The following is a 21693-nucleotide window of genomic DNA, read 5'->3' on the forward strand; positions in this document are numbered from 1 at the left end:
TTCCATGAAGAAAAAATTCAGGGGAGCTTGCATCATATGCAAAAATTAAATGGCGAAGCTGTTGTAGGTGAGAATTGCCGAACACATAGTTAAGTTGCAGTATAATTCTTTATTTTCATAATTGCGGTGCTGGTAATCGTCGTCATATGCATCGAAGAGGCCGTCTTCGCGGCGAGTGGTGGATGCAAGGTCATCCTCAGCTTTGCAGACTTCTACTAGCACAACTGGCAAAGCTTGCACCAAGTCGCGCAAGGCTTGAACCATAGTGAAGCTGCAGGATTTCTTTATACGCGAGCTCTGACGGACACATTATGCATTTGTGCAAGTTTTAAATTGTTTATTTACATGTTCCGTCATTGCTTTGCACTGTGCTAGTATTAGTCATTGTAATATGCATCGATATCGTGTCCTCATGCCAAGAAGTACATGCGCAGGAACGCTTGACAATAGTGCTTTTTTTTTTTTTTTTTCTAAAGCCACTGGGCGAGACGGAACTCGGCGGTCGCCACGAGGCTCACGCTCACGAGCTCTCGGCATTTTCTCGCTCCTTGTGGTTGTTGCCACGTTTTTCTTTTTTTTGCTGAAGCCACTGCACATGCCAGGAACACTTGGCGGTCGGTGCAAAGGCACGCGCTCACGAGCACTCCGTTTTTTTTTTTTTTCCTGCAACACTAAAATTACGGCTAGTATAACAGCTGTGCTGTTAAAACAAATCTACTGCACAGCGTGTGCATGTTTTTTCTGTAAGCGTGCAGTTCTCATGGTTTGTTGCTCAAAGTAGAGCCATCATCCAACATGTTCAAACGATTCAGTTTGAAACTTGGTACAAAGCCTTGATTGCAGAGAATGTTTGTGCAGAGCTACGATTACTGTAAATAAAGAATTATTTACTATACTTTCATATCTCAGCGCCCATGGACTACGAGATGATTGAATATTTTGCCTGCAACGAGTGAATGCCTCACTACGGTGGTCAAACAGAACATATTTATTTCCACTTGCACATAAAAATGGCTCACCCTGTCAGCAGTGTAAAGAGCTTAGAACAGCAACTGCACTGGGCTCATGTTTAATATGCTAGCCACCCCCTCATTGCACAACACATTTTGTTGTAGTAAACACAATTGCACACGCTCTATTCAAAGGGAAAAGGACACTCGGGCCACGTCAGTGGCTCAACATTTATGTCGTCTACATTCAGCACATTTAGTGCAAGCAGTGTGAACTGCTGCATTTTAACAATCATAGGCTTCAGTAACAAACTGTTATATTAGTACACTTTGGCTATATTACAGCTCTTAAATAACAACCAACACCAACAACACCACACTCAACGAGGGTCCCGTGAAATGACATTGTGAAATGAGATAGTCCTTAGCTAGGTCGTACAAGCACTGCTTTTGTGTCCCTGCTTGTAATGTTAGCAAGACTTCTTTCAGTCAGTGTGAACATCAAAGAAGTACTGAGGTAATCCTTCTGGACACCAGAGTGCACATCTCATATATGCAACTTACAAAGGTACTGTTGTGTTTTTTTTTCTTCAGAATTGAGAGCCATTTACACGTCCCTTTCTCACTGACTAAACGCACAAATTCAAAGGGATTGTACACAGACCTCTTACCATGCCAGGGGTTGGGTGCAACTAGCGTAAAAAAGGCATACTCAGTACACATTCCACTCAAGTGGCCACCAAAGACCTTCTCACTGACCTAAAATACAATATTTAAGATCAATAACTTAAACAGTATCAACCACCCACATCCCTTTAATTTCATATACTATACAAAACCGGAAAGCAATAAGGAAGCAGTTTTGCACATGACATCACGACTTTGACGTCTAGATCACAGAAACATTAAACTCGTTACAATGACAGTATTACTGTGGGTATTTTGCATGCTAAATGTACACAAAGACTGAAAAACATATATGTATGCACTGGACAGAGACACATTTCACGTTACACAACGGCCCTAGCATCAGACAGATTTCAGAAATAAGTGATAACCAGTTTGTACCTTCACATAGGGTTGAACACGTGCAATTGTGTGCTAGTGACTTCACCTAAGGTGCACCGATATGAGGCAAGTCTAAAGAATTCTGAGGAACATGTACTCAGCAGGTGTTCATACGCCGATTTATTTTACATTTTAACACGAAAGTGTTTTATTCCGGGATACACAAAGATTTCACGCACGTCATACCCGTCACGGACGTGACGCCAGTACAGCGAAGCAAGCGGCCTGTAAAGGGTGCACCCCTGCACACAGGGTCTTCTTGTGGGGAAGCAACTTTAATTACTAAAAAGTACGTTATACTACTTAGGGCTGTTCGTTTTCTGGTTCTATATTTTAACACGAAAGTGTTTTATGCCTGGATACACCAAGATTTTACTGACGTCGTATCCGTACCGGAAATGACGTTTCCGAAGCAACCCGCCAGCATGACGTCGCTCGCCAAGCACGCCCACAAAACAGCCGCTGACCCACAAATCATGCTCAGCTGCAGATTTCGCTGCACATTTCCCTTTCGTGTTTTTCCCGGTTCCTATGACAGAAGAATCAACCACAGTTTTTTTTTATGTCCGTACCCAACACCATCTGTATAGCATTGTGTCACATCAGCCGAAAAAGGCGAAAGAGCCACTTTTACGTTGCTCTCTCTTGCACTTTCACGTTGCTCTCTTGACCTTTCTCGCGCACTAGCCTACATGCAAGCAGTGTCTCGCTTGGCAGCATCACTCTCATCAAACTACCAGAAACATTTTACAGGGTTTGTCTAGCCTGCGTGAGGTGATGCTTCTACACATCCATGTTATGTATCGCAGTGTCTGCCTGCCAGTGTTTGCCTGTACTAGTCCTGTGTATTCTTTTCTTTTTCTCATCTCTTTCGTGCTGTTTTAAGATGTTTCATAGTGCCCGGCAAGCAGCATGCCAAGCTCAAGCAGTGTCATTTGCTTCCGCTTGCTGCATCGCGGATGAGCAGCCGAACTAGCCTTCCCTACTGTTCCCATTGAAAAGTACGTGACGTGAGAAGGAATATTGTGCAGGTGGCGTTGCCCTGCCTCACATTTTCTTCTTTGGCTACTTAAACGTGAAAATTTTGGTCTGTCTGTCAGCCACCCGGCCAAGGTGAAACAGAGGCTGCACAATAGGTTTACATACCCACAGCCAAATCTAAACGTCTAAGCCTGGTGGCAATGTTCATACTTGTCGACATGTTGAACAAGAACAAAACATTACGCAAATGTGAAGCAGAAAATCAATACATAAGTGATATTTGCAGTGTTCCTTTATAAAAAAAATCCATGGATGCTTGATTTTTACAATAGCAAATGAAATACTACATCCACTGCATAAAAAAAAAATTCACTCCGTTGCCTGCTGTCGTCTGCGCCACTATGGTTTCTGGCGGCGTTATAAGAAATCAAACGGCAACAGTTACGAAAGCTTCTACTGATAGGCTCCACGATCTGCTTGGAATACATGTGGAGAAGGGAAACGTGGTTCTAAAAACGTCTATAAGCATCTCTGCTGTATGGCAGCGCTGGCATCGAGGCACCCGGCCTGAGGCAGTGGAACGTGGTAAATTTAAATTGACTTGAGCAAACCTCTAGTGTGTTTGCCTTGGGAGGAACGAGACGGGAGAGGAACAGCATGAGAGGCCAGCGGGAAAGTGAAGGGAGGCATTTACTTTGCAAATGTCGACGAAAGACTATTGTCTTTTGTCAACATTTGCAACGAAAGGAGCAAATATGAGGCCAATTTTTTTTCAGGCAAATGTCAAGATTAGTTTCACCAATTGTGTTTTGCCACTCAAGATTTGCTATGTCAACAAATCGTTTCTCAAAAAAAATGAATTCTGCGGCAATGCCCACAGTCACGGTTTCAGCATTTTCCGAAATAACAAACACCAAATTCTGCAACCTAGAGCATTAAAATGGCATTCTCTGCATTGTAAGTGGCTGATACAGGCCAACTTGCTTTTACAACAATGATTTAGGCTCCCTTTAATCTCGCACACATATATTTTGTCTTGTGTCTTTGCCAGTTTTGTTAACTAAGGTAACACAAACAAAGTTGTGTGCCCACGAAACAAAAATAAAAAAAAGCATTTTTTTTTTCATACAGAGTAATAAGAGAAGGCAGTCTTCCAAGGACTACTATTTACAAATGTCAACCATGTTGACAAACGCCACACCACTGTTCAACCATGTGGACAAGATGCACAGGTCAGTTTGGTTTCATCGGCTCACAAGTTCCTGGAATAAGAAAAAAAAAAAAGAAATGTCATTACAAGTACGAACAGAAAACACACACACACACACACATTGTAAAGCATTACGCTCAATGTTTTCTCATTTTATATTAAAAATTCTTACACACTTTCCCTTGTGCAGCTTGGCTTGCTTTTCAATTTCGGAACATGCTTTTCAATGTGAGAACAAGCTAATTTTTTCTACTTTTAATAAGCTAACAGTTCCTCATTACCTTTTACCTAAACTGACAAAGATGTAACGCTAGAGATTCCTGAATTCACAGCACAAACAACAAAGATGATAGGAAGAGCGAGACACATGGGTGCTGACTCACAACTGAAGATTATTGCGGTGGCATCTGGCATATCAATACAGATATCAAGGCAAGAAGGAATCGGAAACATAACATGCAAAAACAAAACAACAAAGCTGTCGCGAAAATGCTGCCACAAATCAAATCAAGGAAATCACTTATCTTGACGCTTTGTAAGCAATGGCAGCAAGTGTAGTTGTGAATTTTGTTGTTTTGTTTTCGCATGTTATGTTTCCGATTCCTTGTTGCCTTGATATCTGCTGTATTTATATGCAAGATGCGACAGCAATAAACGTGAGTTGTAAGTCATCACCCGTGTGTCTTCTTCTCCCTTTCCTCTGTTTGTTTGTTGTTTGCACTGAGAATTAAAAAATACGGAACACCAACTCACTTAAAGGGGCCATGTAGACAAAGCACGAGTTTGGTTTACTCGAAAGATTGCCTCGTTAGAATCATACTGACACCGCTTGTAATGCACACTCCGCTCAAATAAACTATATAATTAGGGAAAAAAGGAATGGCCATGCGTCCCACTAGCTCATTTCCCACAACAGAATCTATGATGTCACATGCCCAGCTGAGCAATTGGCTGAGGCCGGGAAAAGCAAACGCAAGTTAGGCAGGGCTTATAAGATTGCCAAGCGAGCTACTTGCGCCTAAATGTAATGCATATTCATTTTGCAGCGGTAAAAATGGTGCGGTAAACAATGCACGTTGCGAAAATACACATAAGCATAAAAGTACCAATGTACACTGCTGTTGGTACTGGGCGCATTATTCTTGTTTTAGATGTACAGCTGTACACCGCTTTGAAGTTGTCTTACACGACACTGGCCAATTGGTGTAAGCGACGCTGTCTTAAGTGACTGTGTTTGTCAAGGCTACCTCATGTTTCACGAAACGAATACTTTCTACAGTAGCAAAAACAAGCCAGGAGCAAATACGGTCAAAAACAAAGCAACGGCGCACAATGGTCCACGGCTGAGTATGGTAGCGCCACCTGGGAGGACTGGCGGCAAGCAAGGCTGCAGAGCCCAATGACGCAGTGGAAGTTTGTTTGAATACGCGCGCTTATGACTTCATGGCAGAAGTCACGGAAACACACGATTTAGCAGGAGAATCAAAATCTCAATCTAAATTGATTAATTTCTCCGTGAAGACAGAATCATTTGCTGCCCGACAAGCAATGGGGCACTATAAAACACGAAATCTTTTAAATAAAACAAACTTGTATTTTGTCTGCATGGCTCATCAATGTTAACGCCAGGCTTCCCGTGCCATTGTTGAGACACGTGCTATGCTTGTAGGGTGACCACCTGTCCTGTGACTCGCGGGACAGTCCCACACTGAAAGCTATCGTCCCGTGTCCCGCGATACAAGAATCTTTAAAGAGATACAAGAATCTTTAAAAATGTCCCGCGTACTGCTAAGGTCAGTCGTGTGGTCAGCCATTAGAATCCCACACTTCGCGGGCAAACAGGGAGGTGACATTATATCTGGGAGAGCGTGCACTCCCAGAACTGCAGAGTGATGCATTCAATTAGTCATCATGGTACACAAGTTCAGTGCTTGCATACTAAATGGCCAGCATCTTCACCCAGAAGTCCAGGAGAAAGCTCAGTTTGGTCACCCGAGTCACGGTTGTAGCTGCACCACTTACGGCGATACATGAACACAGCAGTGACCGCTTAGTTGGTACCGAGCGGCACCTCCTCTGTCACTGGCTGCATTGCCAGCAGGGAGATTTTGACTCGTGGATGCATGCAGGGTGTCACAGACCCCCCCCCACCCCCCATCTTTCTCAGAGTTGGCGCACGGTCGCTAGCATTGTGCCAGGCGGGGTGTGGCAGTTCATTGCTCGTGGGCGGCTATAATTTAAAGCTGCCTGAGCAGACATGGGATATGTGTATCTTTAACTTGTATGAATTACACCATGTTCCCGTTGCATAGGCGAAAAATATTGCAAGTGAGAATTTCTCACGAAAAGTTAAGGCAGAAATGTTTCTAGTTCATTTTTCATCGTGCTGTATTAATCCCCCTTCTGTTCATCACTAGTAAAAAGGTGGTCACCCTAGATTTGTGGGAACTCTATTCTCGTCGCACCAACCAGACCGGCCAATGTAAACTGTCCCAGTAACATTGGCCAGTCTGGTCGGTGTATGATATGATATAATAAAAGAGACTTTACGATAAAAAAAAAAGGATTAGTGAACTTTTCCTGGTAATCAGAGACAATAAATAAAAAAGTTTTTCTTAGTGCAGAGCAGCAAGCGCAACACCTGTAAGAGTGGTCTAGCTTTGCTTTGCTTTCGTGGACCCCAGAGCGAGGGGGATGTTTCATTTGTGCCTACACCATTTCAGAAAGATGCGTTCAGTTGGGGAGTTTTGCCGAATTAAACAGTTGTGAACGGCCATCTGTGTGTCCTTTCTCTTCTACGCAGTGACCTTGCCCACTGGTTTTTACATTCCAAAACAAAAAAACACCACTCAAGGTGACCTTGCTTATGCTTTGTGTTTCCCAAAAGTGAGCATGCTGTTGTGCAGCCCATAAAGAAAACAGCCAAACCTCCATTAGAGGACATACCGTATTTGCATGAATATAACCCAAATTTTTTTCCCGTGATTTTTGTGCCTCCAAAACGCCCTTCGTATTATATTCGGGCTCGAACATAGCACGAGCTTTTTCCCTCGCCTTTCTTTCTTCCTCTTTCTTCAAATACCGTAATCCTTGGCACATGCCTCAGAATATATCATGCCTGGAACGTGAGCCGCGAACCCACCGTTCTACGCTTCAGCGCCGGCTTCTTTTGAGAATGCCATTGGCAACATTGGTATTGGTCAAATGACCAGGAACTCTGGTAAAGAGGCGAGAGCTAACGTGCGCGTGGCGCAGCCTTGGCTCCTCATTGTGCTTTGTCCTGTTCGTACTTGCTTCTGCCTTCTGAGACGCCGCAAGGAACAGGCAAAATCAGTACACCGCCGCTTTTAAGAAACGGGCGATCCTGCCGTCTGAAGAGCAGGGAAATTCAAGAGCGGCACGCCATCTCGGACTAAGCGAGGCAACCATTCCAGGTTGGAGGAAGTGTCGTGATTGCATCTTTCAAGCCACACCGACTCGTAAAGCGTTCCGTGGACCCAGGAACGGCCGCTATCGTAAACTCCGGAATGACCTGGCAGAAGTCGTCCGCAAACGTTGCAGCCAGTTTTTGCCTGTAAACGCTAAGCTTGTGCAACTCAGAGCCAGAGAGCTTGCACATGAGACCGGCAAGCTTCATGACAACATCTCATTACTTCGCGTTATAATCGTAATATATATTTTCATTTTCCAAAGGACCAGAAGTGCTCCTCTCGTGTTATATTCGAGGGCGCGTTATTCATGTGCAAATACAGTAGTTGCAAGAGCAGATGTGACAAACTGCCGGCACGAATGATTTTCTCTACAGCCACACTGCGCCCCCCCCCCCCCCCCCCCCCCTTCCCGGTTGCAGCAGTCTCCTCACACTTGTTCTTGTGCTCCTGGGAGAACTTGCGTGCGACGAGCGACTGCTTGGTGGCGATGTTGAGGGGCAGGTTGGAGATGTGGCGCAGCCCGTGCGGGGGAGTCGGGCTGGGCTGCGGCGGCGGGGGCGAGATCCAGTCCTTGGCCCCGACGGCCGAGCTGTAGTGCTTGCTCGACGTCTTGTTGAACACGGGCAGCATCTCGTTTGCCTCGTTGCTCAGTGCCTGCGCACGAGAGGGCAGAAGGTCGCTCAACAAGTAACCCCACCATGGCCTTTACACGCTTCTGCTGGCTGCAGTGCTGGGAGCTCGCCCATCATTTCTACTGTCCCAATTCAACCCTGGTGGCCCACCAGAGTTGCCCCTGGTGCACTCATCTTCTTTTCGGCAAAATTATAAGCAGGCAAGAAGAAAGATTTGCTTAAAAATTAGGCTGTTCAGATGAAACCCTGTCATTTCCCTAACAGAAGCACATAACATCACAGGTAAATTTGATTATGTGATGCGCTGATAACCTGTACCTCACACTTCTAATGAAGTTTTCAATGCACCTGGCACACCAGAAGATGGTGGTAGGATACTTAAATACTTAACAGTGCTGTAAATCCCGAAAAATCACAGGGGGTGGGGGACGACACACATTTTGCATTGGTGGCCGTATTGTTTTTATAAATATAGGTTTTGAGAAATATTTTGTGAAATGGAGGGGGGCGGGTCAAGACTCCCCTGAACTCCCTATGATTTATGCCACTGACACTTAACAATGTCATGAAATACTTAAAAAGGCGAAGAGCCATACTCAGTCAAGAAAACAATCAAATTTCTAGCACAAGCACTGCTTTGCACAGAGTGTGCGGCCCCTCTGACCTTTGACACCTTAAATTCCAGTTTTGGTTTCAGTGACCACAGAATCAAACAAAATGTTCACCTGCACCCACGATTTTATCTTTATTCAGTGCCAATTACATCCCATTCCTTCCGTCAGCATGGCTATTTCACTCTCCTCCCAAGATCAGTGGAAATAGAAGAGTGCAGAACCTCTAAACCATGGTGCAGTAACCTCAAGCCACTGCCGAGCTTAGCCGTGCATGCTTATTAAAGCAACACTTGGCAAAAACTGTGCAGTACTACGCAGTTTTTGCCAAGTTTCTGACAAGTTTTTGCCAAAACACGTGTGTTGGCAAAAACCACAGTACACGTCCCTGTGCTCAACCGTGCAGGTGCGCCAAAAAAGAATGCAGCCCCTGTGTAGAATTTATAATTGAAGTCAATAGCTTCACAATGATCCCACCAGCAGCTCAAGAAACTAGATACTAAATACGCAGAGCATGCCAGGCTACCTGGTGCAAGCGAGATACTGGCCTTGTTAACTTCTAATACTCCTACCCCCATGTATACACATACTCCAACGGTTATGCCAGCCGTAATATTCACACAATCTAATTTGCCTTGTCTTCCCCATTCCCTTTCGTGGCAACAAAGATGCAGACAGAGTTCGGCACTTAACCAACATAGTAGTAATAACCGCCAATTCCTGTAATTAAATTGAAAACTTTCTTAGTGGGATCAACGGTGTTCTGTCAAAAAGCTAATGCATTTCCCCATAGACTGGTCGTACGATTGAAACGCTCTGACAAGATCTTTCGACATACACCACTTGCATGAAATCAGGCTTTCATTGTGTCCAAACAGGTACTTGAAAATCGTAAAAAGGAACGGTTCTAAATACGACATTCATACACGTATCGATCATGAAGGAGGAGTACAATAGTATACCTTTATCTCATAAACCACAATCATTCGTAGATGTGTTTGCTTACGTGCGCAAAAAAAATCATTGCATGGGTTCACTCTTCGTTTGCGATTTGGATCTTTGAAGGTTTGACGACTGATTGGACGTACTTTTAGCAAAGGTTGGATGCGCTTCTAGCTTTCGCGTTTTTCTCAACTTTCCTTAGGAAGGAATGGTAAATTTTTGGCATCCCGTCGTCAAGAAACACTGACCTTGAGGTAGATGATGGCATCCGTGCCGTATCCCTCACACGAGGTCAGAATCAGGTCCCCACGGAAGTAGCGGGCATATAGCCGGGACAGAGGCAATCCATAGCCATAGCCAGCCTGAAATTGCATTAGAAGGTGTTAAAAGTGGTAATAAAAATTACTCCCACCTCCCCTCGCGGGAACCCCTGTGTAGATGCGATGCATAGGGGGTTCCATTGTTGTTTCCGTTAGGTTGATTCTCCCATCGCGTGAAACGTGTCGTGAACCCCCTGCCGCGGCTATGACGCAACGTGGCACGGCTATGACGCAACACAATCCAACACAATCCACTTTAATCCAATCCAAGCCAAGCCAAGCCAAGCCAATCGAATCGAATCGAATTCAATGCCCCTTGCGAGAGAGTGTTCGCTATCGGAGAGGAGAGGGGTGAGCGGCGGAGAGCGCAGCTCGCGCGGCGAGGAGAATGGGGGAGGGGTGTGGACGGACAACGACAACGCCATATGGAGGGACAAGGCGAGTGAATGAGGTGCCGTCGCATCTAAAACAATGGTACAGAAAAATATGGGGAGTGGGGGGGGGGGGAGGGGGGGGTGTTAGGGGCAGATGCAATATAATGTCATGAACAAGCAAAAGTGCACTAATGAAACACACATTTTTTGCTGCATACATATGAAAATGGAGGGCATATAAGGATGTGAGTAAAAACATGCAGAAAGATTTCTTTTAGCAAAGTCTTTAATGACAACCCGAAAGTCATCCCATGAATGCTTTTTTTCCCCCATTTTATATGGAACATTAAGCTAAATATAACATTTGGCAAAACACAGCCACTAACACAGACTGCTTTACACTGCCTGCATTAGCTGGGCACGTTACACCAAATAAGTAAATCTCATTTGTACAAAAATATGCAAAGACTGGCAGAGGAATTTTTTGTGTTACACATGTGGCCCCCCCACTGGCATCTGGCAGCCCATAACGCGAGTGAGCGCAACATTAATGGTATTATGAAGCTCTGGCACAAGGCTAGGCCTTTCAAGCGCACGAGTACAAACTAAGAGAGTGGTGAGCTGGGCAAGTTGGTATGGCGTCATTCTGCACACCAGCATGAAAAAAGACGTGGACGAAGGGAACGGACAGGACACCGCTCGTCCTGTCCGTTCCCTTCGTCCACGTCTTTTTTCGCACTGGTGTGCAGTACAAACTAAGGCTCATTTTTCTAGCCATCCCTCTTAAAGGAGCCATGAAGAGAAAACACAACTTTGGTTCATTCAAAAGACTGTCTCGTTAGAATCATACTGACACCACTTTTAACGTAAACTTCGCTCAAATAAGCTACATAATTAGGAAAAACGGGAATGGTCATGCGACCCACCAGCTCATTTCCCGCAACAGAACCTATGATGTCACATGAGCTAAGCTCTGCGATTGGCGGAGGCTGGCAGAAGCAGACGCAAATTAGGTAGAGCTTACAAACTAGACGAACGAGCGATTTGCGCTTAAATTTAGGGCACATTCTTTACAAAGCAATAAGAATGATGGGACAAACAGTGGAAGTTATGAAAGCACATGTAAACATAGAAGTACCGATGCGTTCTGCTGTTCGTACTGCGCACAGCATGCTTGGTTTAGCTGCACAGCACTACGGGGCTTGGGGTTGCCTCCGTTGTCTCAGACGACACTGGCCGATTGACGCAAGCAACGGTGTCTTACGTGACCCCATTTGTCGAGCGAGCACTGTTTCAGGGAACGAATATTTTCTCCCAGAACAAAAACAAGCCAGGTTTAAATGCGGGCAAAAACAAACCAAACGCTTGCCACGGTATGGTGGCGCCATCTAGGTTACGGAACGTAAAGAAACGCGGAAACAAACCGACACCGCTGTACAGGGGGGAGACAACCTTTGAACGGTCCCGTGCCGCCGCAATTGGGCCAACGGGCTCAACGCGTTATTCTTTTCGTTTCCCACGAGACCTAGCAACGCGAAACAGACAATATGATTCAAACTTCTTCAGTAAACCGCGTTGCGGCGACAATTTTAGCGCGGTTTTCACACAATGACTTGCTTCGGCCGCGAGCGAGCAACCGAAAATGGCGGCGCCAGCGTATACGTGTCTCTACCCTGTACGGCGGATGCGTGAATGACGGTACTCTAGGCTGCAGAGCGGTCGGTTCCTGTGATGTCATTTGGGACCACGAAAACGCACGATTGAGCGGGAAAAATTAAAATTTTAACCTAAATTGTTTAATTTCTCAGTGAATAAAGCACCGTTTGTATCCGGACAAGCGCTGGGGGCACTATAAAAACGAAATCTTTCGAATAAAACCAACTTGCATTTTCTCTTCATGGCTCCTTTAAAAGCATTCTGTCTTAAACCATGATTTGTACATGATTCCTGAAACAATTTGGACATGATTTGGATTCAGTTGTTTAAGCCGTATTTCTCTTTTCCAGCACACACTTAGCAAGTGTTTAGGCAAAAGAGGCAAGCGCGAAATTAAAGCTGTTCCACTCGATATGAAAGCTACCGAAAGTGCAGAGCAGTGATTCGCCATAATGATATTACAGAGCACTACCGTCTCTCCCGTCGTCTCTACCCACCATCCCATACATCTCTTCCACAACATAAAGTGCGAACATGGAGACTCCTTCAAACGGGAGCCTTCCCAACGAGATCCCTTCTCCACCACATTCGCCCGTCAGAATTCCCCTCTCCCGAATGTCCCCTTTGTGGTGCGTATGCATCACTCACCCATTGCATGTGGGAATGCCCTCAAGACCCTTTCCCCCCAATCACCAGCAGCGAGCAGTGGGAGGAGGCGCTGGGCAGCTCCGACCTGGCCACCCAGGAGCTATTGGTTGAACGAGCTGCTTTAGTCGCCACCAGCCTGGTGGCCACCCCGTCTCCTTAACCCATCTGTTCATAATAAAGTTTTCTCTCTCTCTCTCTCTCACCATAATGGGCTGTAACGCGGTTATCCGCTCACTGCTACCACCCAATGCAATTCAAATTTCCCGCCTTCACAGTGCTCTTGCTCCCCCTGCCTGAAACTGCGCCAGCAGGAGGGAGTTCTGTTCTTTTTGTGCTTGCTTTTCCTCCCGCACGTGCCGGTGTTGCACGGCCACTTTTTTCCGCTTACTATCATAAAAACTAACCCAACGAGTGTTCCTAACTAAATGAACACGGGAGCTACCGGTTAATTACGTATATTTTGCCTCAAATGTACCTACAGTTTTCTTAGCGTTAAACAATGGGGAGATGTATGACAAGCGCCAGCAATTCACGACTTTCGAACGCTTATGACTATGTACACCGCTTGGCTTTCGAAGCCTCTGGGTTATGCTGCGACGACAGTCGCTACGACGGAATGCCGTGTGGCTCTACTTTGGTCCAGCAAGCGAGCTATCACAAGGCGAGCCCCTAAAGTGCTCTGCACTTAAAATGTAGCTGCTTCACTTGGTAGCCACTACGATGCAGGTGCGCACTCACCAGAGGCGCCGAGTTGAGCCCCGAAGCAGAGGGCTGAGGGGCGGTGGAGTACATGTACTGGAACAGAATCTCTGTACATGACCTCGGAATGCCTCCACCTTTGTCACAAAGCTGCAATCAGGATTAAAGAAAACCACACAGAACAAAACTCAGACAACGAAATGCTACATTAAACGTGCAAAAAGCGCATGTGCGTCAAGCAACCTTTTTTCATCACGCAAGAAGTACAAATCTGCTTATTGAATTCGAATTTTCGCTATAAGCTACGAACTTGCACTATGAATTCGCACTAAAGCGATAAAGTTATCCATGAGGCGCCGGTCATTATCACACGGCAATAAGTGCAGAACTCCCAATCTCTAGATTTTAATGTGGACCAACAGAGCCTCATATCAAGCTTGTGTAGAGCGTGGTCAAGTCACAGACAATGGCTATGCGTGCTTGTTCTTTTTTGACCCTAAAACGCACCACTCAATGGAATGAAAATGTGCGCCATGTTGTGGTACTGGAAGCTTTGCGACATTTTGGCTGCCACAATAACATGTCATTTTTCCTAATAATTACACTGCTTTGGACATAAAAAAGTACGTATCTCCTCACAAAATCCCCTTTTGTTATGGGCAAGATTCCTCGAAAACCAGCCCCATAGTGAAACTGCGACAGGCTTGGCCACTGCTGGACTGCTGTAGCTATGTGAACACTGGAAATTGAAGAGCCGTACATGCTGATCAACTATTCCCCATGGCCTAAAAAGCCACTTAGTATATGCAGGCACAGGTAGTTCTCACTGAACTACCATTGTGCGAATGAAATTAAAGCGACGTTGAATACTTGGAATTGCTTCAAATACTTAGAAACAATTTCCAGCTCATACGAAGAGGTGTGCAGCTTGTACGTCGTTGGTACAATTAAAATGCAGCTTTTTTTCTTAAAAAATAAAAAATAAAATTGTGGGATGTATTAACCCTCGCACACACCACAGCAGTGCTTACAAAAGGAGACATGTGCATCCATGTTACGAGAAAGACAAACCTTGATGGTGAGGTCCTCTTTTCCCCGAGCTATGAGCACCTTCAGTGGCGGGAAGTCATCGGACTCGGTTCCGTGGTACTCAACTACGGCCCTCATGGAGTTCTGTTCGCACAGGCACAAAAGAAGCAAATGACCTTGAACAAATCTACTCTAAGACAGCTTTATAAAACACAGCTGCCCAATGATTCTGTTCTTACACAAATTATGTTTCTGCGAAGGGTATTTCCTATGGAATGCTACTGAGGAGTTGAGATACAGCAATTGCACGCCAAGTGAAATGCAATGGATATGCAAGAACGCTGCAGAAAGGTAACCATTACCTAAACACCAATAGCAGCGAAGCTAATTTTGCACCTACACCTACTTAAATGCTACATGGTGCTCGATGAAGTACCAGCTTGAACAAAGCATGCACTGGTAGAATGAAAGGTGCTGTTGACTACCAGTTATTTGATTACACTCACTGAGTAAAAGGAGGCAGACACTTGAAGGCAAGAGAATAAAGGCTAACAAGAGAGACTGCTTAAGAGGCGAGGTGAAGAAGGTTCCCGATGAACAACATATATTGATATTGCGGGTCATTTCTTGCTCACGCTGGGTATTCGCCAAGAAACTGTTTTCTCAAGTTATCATCATCCACACTATTTTTTGCAGTGTACACAGTTGGAGTCTCCCGTCCTTTAATCCTGACACCTTCTTCTTCCTTCTTACTGTATGCGTCTTTGGCATAGCCTTTATCTTTTTTTTATGTACATTATGCATGCAACATGCTACACTGTTAAGTATTGTCACTGCATTTGTGGGCACATTCACTTGAGAATGTGCAACTGTATGATCGAAATTAATCCGTACATTTCATTTGTAACTGAAAATGCTTTGTATCCAGTAAATCCACTTAAATTTGAATTGCACACGGACATATGCGCATCTCTGAAGCAAAGTCCCCTTTTCACTTTCTTGAAAAGCCTGACCAACATTCTCACTATCCGCCCATGCACACCAACATGCAAGTCACACAAAAAGCGCCTCTAAATCGTCAAACTGTCAATAGTCAGAGTGGTCCCTCGTTCCTATCATGATGTTTCGTACCGGTTCAAAGCTACCACTCCCTCAAGGGCCGCGTACCAACAAGTCCCCCAACCCCATCACATCTGCCCATCACACTGCCACATAGGTGAATAAGAAAAAACAAAGGAGCACCTAAGGAGCTCACCTTGAACAGTTCAAACAGCATGTGGTACAGATGGGACGGCACATAGTCTACACAGATTGGAGAATTTGGGCATATCACTGCAACAAGACAAGGAGTCATTTACTAACACGAGGCAGGCAAGTGTTCCACAGGAAGGTCTACAAAGGTAAAAGGAATGCCGAAGATTTGAAAGAAGAAGAAGAAGAGAGAGATGAGAATGAAAGAAAAGGAAAGTATATGAGGCGCAAACTTTGCAAGCACCTTACCATCACACTGCTCAACCACCAGGCCAGGAGATGTGAGATAGTACTGGTCACAGAGGAACTTTGCGTTCTCATAGGCATCTGAAAAGGAAATTAACAGAATGCAACCGCAAGTTTTAGCCTACATGTGCAAGTCTAATATCGACCATAAAACAAGGAAGTACACAGCCGTTACCTTGAGCAAGCAACAAGCAATCTTTCTACACAAAAGGATAAAAAAAAAGAAACATTACGCAAATTATAACAGTGTTACACGCTGATGATAATATGACACTGTATTTTTGTCCCTTTCTTCACTGTTCGTTTTGGTTCTTTGTCATTGGGGTGAATCTTTTCGACAAACTTTACTGCTACACCGTGTTTGCATCTTTTTTATTTCTTTTCGCTTCTTCAGCTTTTGTCACAACAACAAGAAGAGTGATGACACGTGTAACAGCTTTCCCAGAATTAGGGGACACCAGTTCTACTTACATGCTGTCATGTTCGTTTGTCACACGGTCCTCACTGTAACTTTTTTTTCCATCACTGGTGATGTGTGGAGCTAATGCAGTGGTAACACACTGGGTACATTCCTACTGTTGAGTCCCGGGTTCAAAAATTAAACCGTTCCACTCAATGTGAAAGCTGTTGGAAGTGCAGAGCAGTGATTCACCATAATGGGCTGTAGCGCCGCTATCTGCTTACTGCTACCACCAAATGCAATTCAAAATTTCCCGCCTCTGCAGTGCTCATGCACCCCCTGCCTGAAACTGCGCCAGTGGGAGTTCTATTCTTTTTGTGCTTGCTTTTCCTCCCGAACGTGTCGACGTTGCACTGCCACTTTTTTTCGCTTACTATCATAAAAACTAAACCAACAAGTGTTTTTAACTAAATGAACGGTTAATTACGAATATTTTGCCTCAAATGTACCTACATTTTTCTTTGCGCTAAGCAACGTAGAGATGTATGACAAGTGCCAGTGGTTCACGAGTTTCGAACGCTTATGACTATATAAATCGCGTGGCTTTCGAAGCCTCTCGGTTACGTCACAACGACGGAACGCTGTGTGGGTCTACTTGGGTCCAACGAGCGAGCTACGACGACAAGGCGAGCCCCTAAAGTGCGCTGCACTTAATACCATCGAACTCAGTGTGCTTCTATTTACTCTTTACAGTGGCAGCCATTGTCTGTACCAGATAACGACTACAACAATGACAGTTTTCCACACAATGGGCATTTAACCACCTCAAAATCTCGCACTCATGCAGTAATTTACTTACTGCACAACTGCACACTTACCTTCAACGATTGAGGAAACGTTGCAGTTACGGTCAATGGAACCAATGTTGCGAGGATGCGTGTTGTTTTCATTTCCAAATAGGGAAGCTAGGCAGGAAAAAAAAAAGGGAACAAAGTTTTGGAAATAGAATCAGATTAGAATTGAAATAGAATTGAAAATACAGTTAAGAGCTTTTTAGCATAAGTGTAAAAAAAGGGAATTATCTTCAGCAATTACTCACTGAGAACATAAACCATGAAAAGAAAATCAGGTGAACAGTGGCATGGTGATGGAGCCATGAATCAAAATTTGCATATTCAAGGCATTTATAATTTGTATTTTAGAAGGTTTTACATTTACTTGCAATAATTTCATGCATTTGTTCCTAATTGAGGGATAAAATTAAAAAAAAAAAGGACTTTGCTTGTTAATCTTGATTTACTATAATGCACAAAAATGTATTGCATGCCCCTGTAGCGCTTTAAACAGATAAAGAGGAACACAAAATATCAGCAAACATGAGCCTCTTCCTGGAGTAAAAACACAAGTTTTTAAAATCTGCAACAAAACCCCTCAAAACGATCTTGTGTCTAATTATTCCTGCATTAAAGAATGCGGTAAAGCTAAATAAACATACTTTAGTCAGGCTGTTCCACGCAAACTTTACAAAGTTTATCACAATACGGGTAAATTTACAGGGTAAGACAATGCCAACTAGTAGCACTTACATAACCACATGCATTTCTTAGAGTGATGAAAATTAAAATTTTCTCAGTGAACTCTACGCACTGTATCCTCAAGGCCATTAAAGTGCTTTGATGTTCTGCAATATATCAAATGATACACTGTTTAACCTATGATGAAGGGATACTATGTAGGTCTGAAGTTTAGTCTAACAAAGCACTTTTTATGTAAAGCCCTGCATTACAAAAGCACTACACTAACGTCACATTTGTTTGCAATCGATTTCCTTGCTAACTCAGAGCCATTTCATGGTCAATACTGCCTTTTTGCCTGCTCAAGCACAGGTTGTACAGGTTAAACATGCTAGCAATCCGCTGAATTCCGTCTAGATGACTTGCCAGCGTGCCGTGCGAGCTGACATCAGCAAATAAGCAGGGAGGGGGGAGCAAAGGACACGGCATTTTGGAACAACTTAATTGACAAGGAACTGGCAAAAATTGTCGGAAAGAAAGAACGAAGTATGTGGACTACACATGGTAGACTTTAGCCTGGTAGTGTAATGTAATTAGGCACCACTTACAACAGTGTTCCTTGTGGCTAGGGTTCTTATGGCAACCTAGTCCGCACTTGAGCTTAGGTCACAACACTAGCTCCCCGCCACCACAGCGGCACACTTGCCCCATGGCAGGAGGCGCGCGGCCACTGGAATAGAGACGGGGGGGCCCTTCCCCTCTTTTTTCTGGGGCAATGCCACAAGGAATGGGAAATATGGTGGATCTCTGTCCCATGCACCAAAAAGCAGACATAAATGTCGTTGCTTTCTTTATTCGTCTTGTTTTTATGTTATAACATGTCTGCTGTGCCATGCCTTTTTGAGGTGTCGTTTTACGTGCGGAGTGGGCCATTCGGCATATTTCCCAGATGCGGTGTGACCCACTGGTGGGCCACGCGCCTATGCCTGTTTCATTTGCTCAAAATGAGATGGCGCTGCAATCTTTCTTGCTGGAGTTTCACGCGCTTATTTGAAAAATGCTAAAATGTTTGCAAGCAGCAGGAAACACGAGCGAAACGTATTTCAAGAACTGCGGCAAATGTTGGCGAGCAACAGAATAGAGAAATAGGTCGCCACTCTGCTCCTTGCAAACAACAGCCCTGCCCCATGTCCAATGCAATAAATATAGATATACATCAGCTGCATTTTCGAACTCGGGTGGAAGCACATCACGGAGCGTTCTTGAGCGTGGGCCACCGGTGAGTCTCAGCACACGCAGCATAAAAATGCTCTCATTGAGTGCGCCGTGGGTCACCGGTCGGTCACAACATTTAACACCAGCAAAGTATTCTTCTGGCTATCTATAGCCTTATGCAAAAGAAATCGTATCTCTGCGCTCACATGTGATCACATCCGCAAGCAGATGCAGGCTCGTAACTTCGCTGCCACATAGAAGGAGCACAGGCCATGACCCACCGGTGACTCACAACGCAGTGAATGTGTTAAATGGTGCTTAAGTAAGGCCTCAAAATATCATAATTACACGCTGTTGGTGCAATGTATCAAATTTAAAAAACAAAATTTTTCCGCATTAATTATATGTTCCAATATGTGAAATTTAAGACAACTTCGCAGCTGGTCTGGTTCACAAGAAACAACTATGCAAAGCAAAAAAAAGAAAAAGAAGTTCCTTTGAATTCGACCCAATTTTCGATGCTGATTTTTTTTTTTTTTTTTTCTGAAATCCTACATTTAGTACTACCGTTCACTACAAATGGTACCAACTTTCCCTGCATAACATCAGAATTAATTCAACTCACATCAGTTCAGAACTAACTGAGAGGTCTCCCTTTTGTGCTGCAATGGCCCAAGCTGAAAAGCTTCCTTCAGATGGCTTTTAAGGCAACTATGCAGCAGCCAGTAGGTGCAGCACACACCACGGAGGAAAGAATACTTTGGGGCTGCCCTTACTGTACCCGATGCATTGCAAAAAGTGTGGAGGTATTATACGTCACTTTAAGGATGTCCACAGACAGTGTTGCTTAATTTTTGTACACTCACAGCAACTAAACCTGGCGACATGCCATGGAAAATTTCTTACCGCTCCGACAGAGCTGTGGGTATGAACAAAATTAGTGGCACAGAAGGTGAGTACAGCTGATTTCCACCAAATTACGCGGGGTCGGCCAATTTGTTTGGTGTTCGCATGCCTTAGTGTGCCTTATCATCTGCTCTTTGAACAAAACAAAAAAACCGTCCCACTCAATGTGAAAGCTGTCAGAAGTGCAGAGCAGTGATTCGCCATAATGGGCTGTAGTGCCGTTATCTGCTCACTGCTACCACTCAATGCAATTCGAATTTCCCGCCTTAGCAGTGCTCACGTGCCCCCTGCCTGAAGCTGCACCAGCGGGAGTTTTGTTCTTTTTGTGCTTGCTTTTCTTCCCGCATGTTCCGGTGTTGCACTGCCACTTTTTTTTCGCTTACTCTTGTAAAAACCAACCCAACGAGCGTTTATAACTAAATGAACGCGGGCACTGCCGGTTAATTATGTATATTTTGTGTCAAATGCAGTTTTCTTTCGGCTAAACAATGGGGAGATGCATGACAAGCGCCAGCGGTTCACCAGTTTCGAACGCTTATGACTATATAAACCGCTTGGCTTTTAAAGCCTCTGGGTTACGCCACGACGACAGCCACTACGACGGAATGCCGTGTGGCTCTGCTTGGGTCCAGCAAGCGAGCTACGATGACAAGGTAAGCCCCTAAATTGCTCTGCACTTAAAAGTAGCGGCGGTGAAGGTGAGGAGCAGAAGGGGAGGATGAGGAAGAGTAGTGCGCTGGCTCAGTCCTGACACACCAGGAGAGACTTCACCAAAAGTGGCGTCAAGGCCCCTCCCGAGCATTTTTCCCTCCATGGGCAATAGAGAGTGTGAAAAGGTGAAAGGCGCCTGCTCACTGTGTTGGTTGATCAGCATGCGGATGGAGATGCGGTTCATGTAGAACCGGTCGAGGAAGTACTGTATGCTGTGCTCTGTCTTGGGGTCGGGCTCGTGCGACTCCTTCAGCTCAATCACACCCTGGGCCATAGTCTGAACCACGTTGGAATGCCGGTTCCGGATCTTGATCAGTGCCTCGCAGAACCTGACAACCAGAGAAGGCAGTAGCAGTGTGAGAACGGTCCCCCCGTGCAAAACGACGTCCCGAAAGTTCGTCTGGCTAAAGATTTCGCAGGGAAATATCCATGATGTGTTTCCCCGTCATGAAGGGGACAGCTCAGAAATCGCATCGAGGCCAATACAGTAGCAATCCAACATGCAGTGGTGGCCCAGTGGCTAAGGCATTGTGCTTCTGAGCCCAAGGGTGCAGGTTACAACCCGGCTGCAGCTGTTGTTTTTCTGATGGAGGCAAAAAGCAAAAATGCCCCCGTGTCGAGATTTCGGCACACATTAAAGATCCCCAGGTGGTGGAAATTAATGCGGACCCTTCCACTACAGCACACCTCACAGCCCAGGTGTATCATCGGTGCGTTAAACCCCACAATTAACCAATCAATCAGTAGTGATCCAAAGTAAAAGTTTTGTCCTAGTAGCTTCATACCCCTGTCACATGGCAGATGTAATGACATTTAGAGCAAATGTCATTCGCTCTAAGTGTCATTAATTCGGCGCTACAAGAGAATACCGAATGACACTTGAGGCGAATGACATTTAC

General features: G+C 44.9%; 1 protein-coding gene across 1 annotated transcript in view; it reads right to left on the reverse strand.

The window, feature by feature from the left end:
- Nucleotides 1–965: 965 nt before the first annotated feature.
- Pdk (pyruvate dehydrogenase kinase) overlaps nt 966–21693 on the reverse strand; it is a 48523-nt gene continuing 27795 nt past the window's right edge. The window contains exons 4-12 of the mRNA XM_077706077.1: nt 20939–21123; nt 17327–17413; nt 16052–16129; nt 15807–15883; nt 14594–14695; nt 13562–13672; nt 10074–10187; nt 8072–8294; nt 966–4261 (exon numbers count right to left, since the gene is read on the reverse strand). Coding sequence (XP_077562203.1) covers nt 4260–4261; nt 8072–8294; nt 10074–10187; nt 13562–13672; nt 14594–14695; nt 15807–15883; nt 16052–16129; nt 17327–17413; nt 20939–21123 — 979 coding nt within the window. The 3' untranslated portion in view covers nt 966–4259. The remainder of the gene's footprint in view (nt 4262–8071; nt 8295–10073; nt 10188–13561; nt 13673–14593; nt 14696–15806; nt 15884–16051; nt 16130–17326; nt 17414–20938; nt 21124–21693) is intronic.

This window comes from Haemaphysalis longicornis, unplaced genomic scaffold, assembly GCF_048455015.1.
Source record: "Haemaphysalis longicornis isolate Haplotype H1 unplaced genomic scaffold, Haemaphysalis longicornis Haplotype H1 scaffold_4, whole genome shotgun sequence".
NCBI classification, from domain to species: domain Eukaryota; kingdom Metazoa; phylum Arthropoda; class Arachnida; order Ixodida; family Ixodidae; genus Haemaphysalis; species Haemaphysalis longicornis.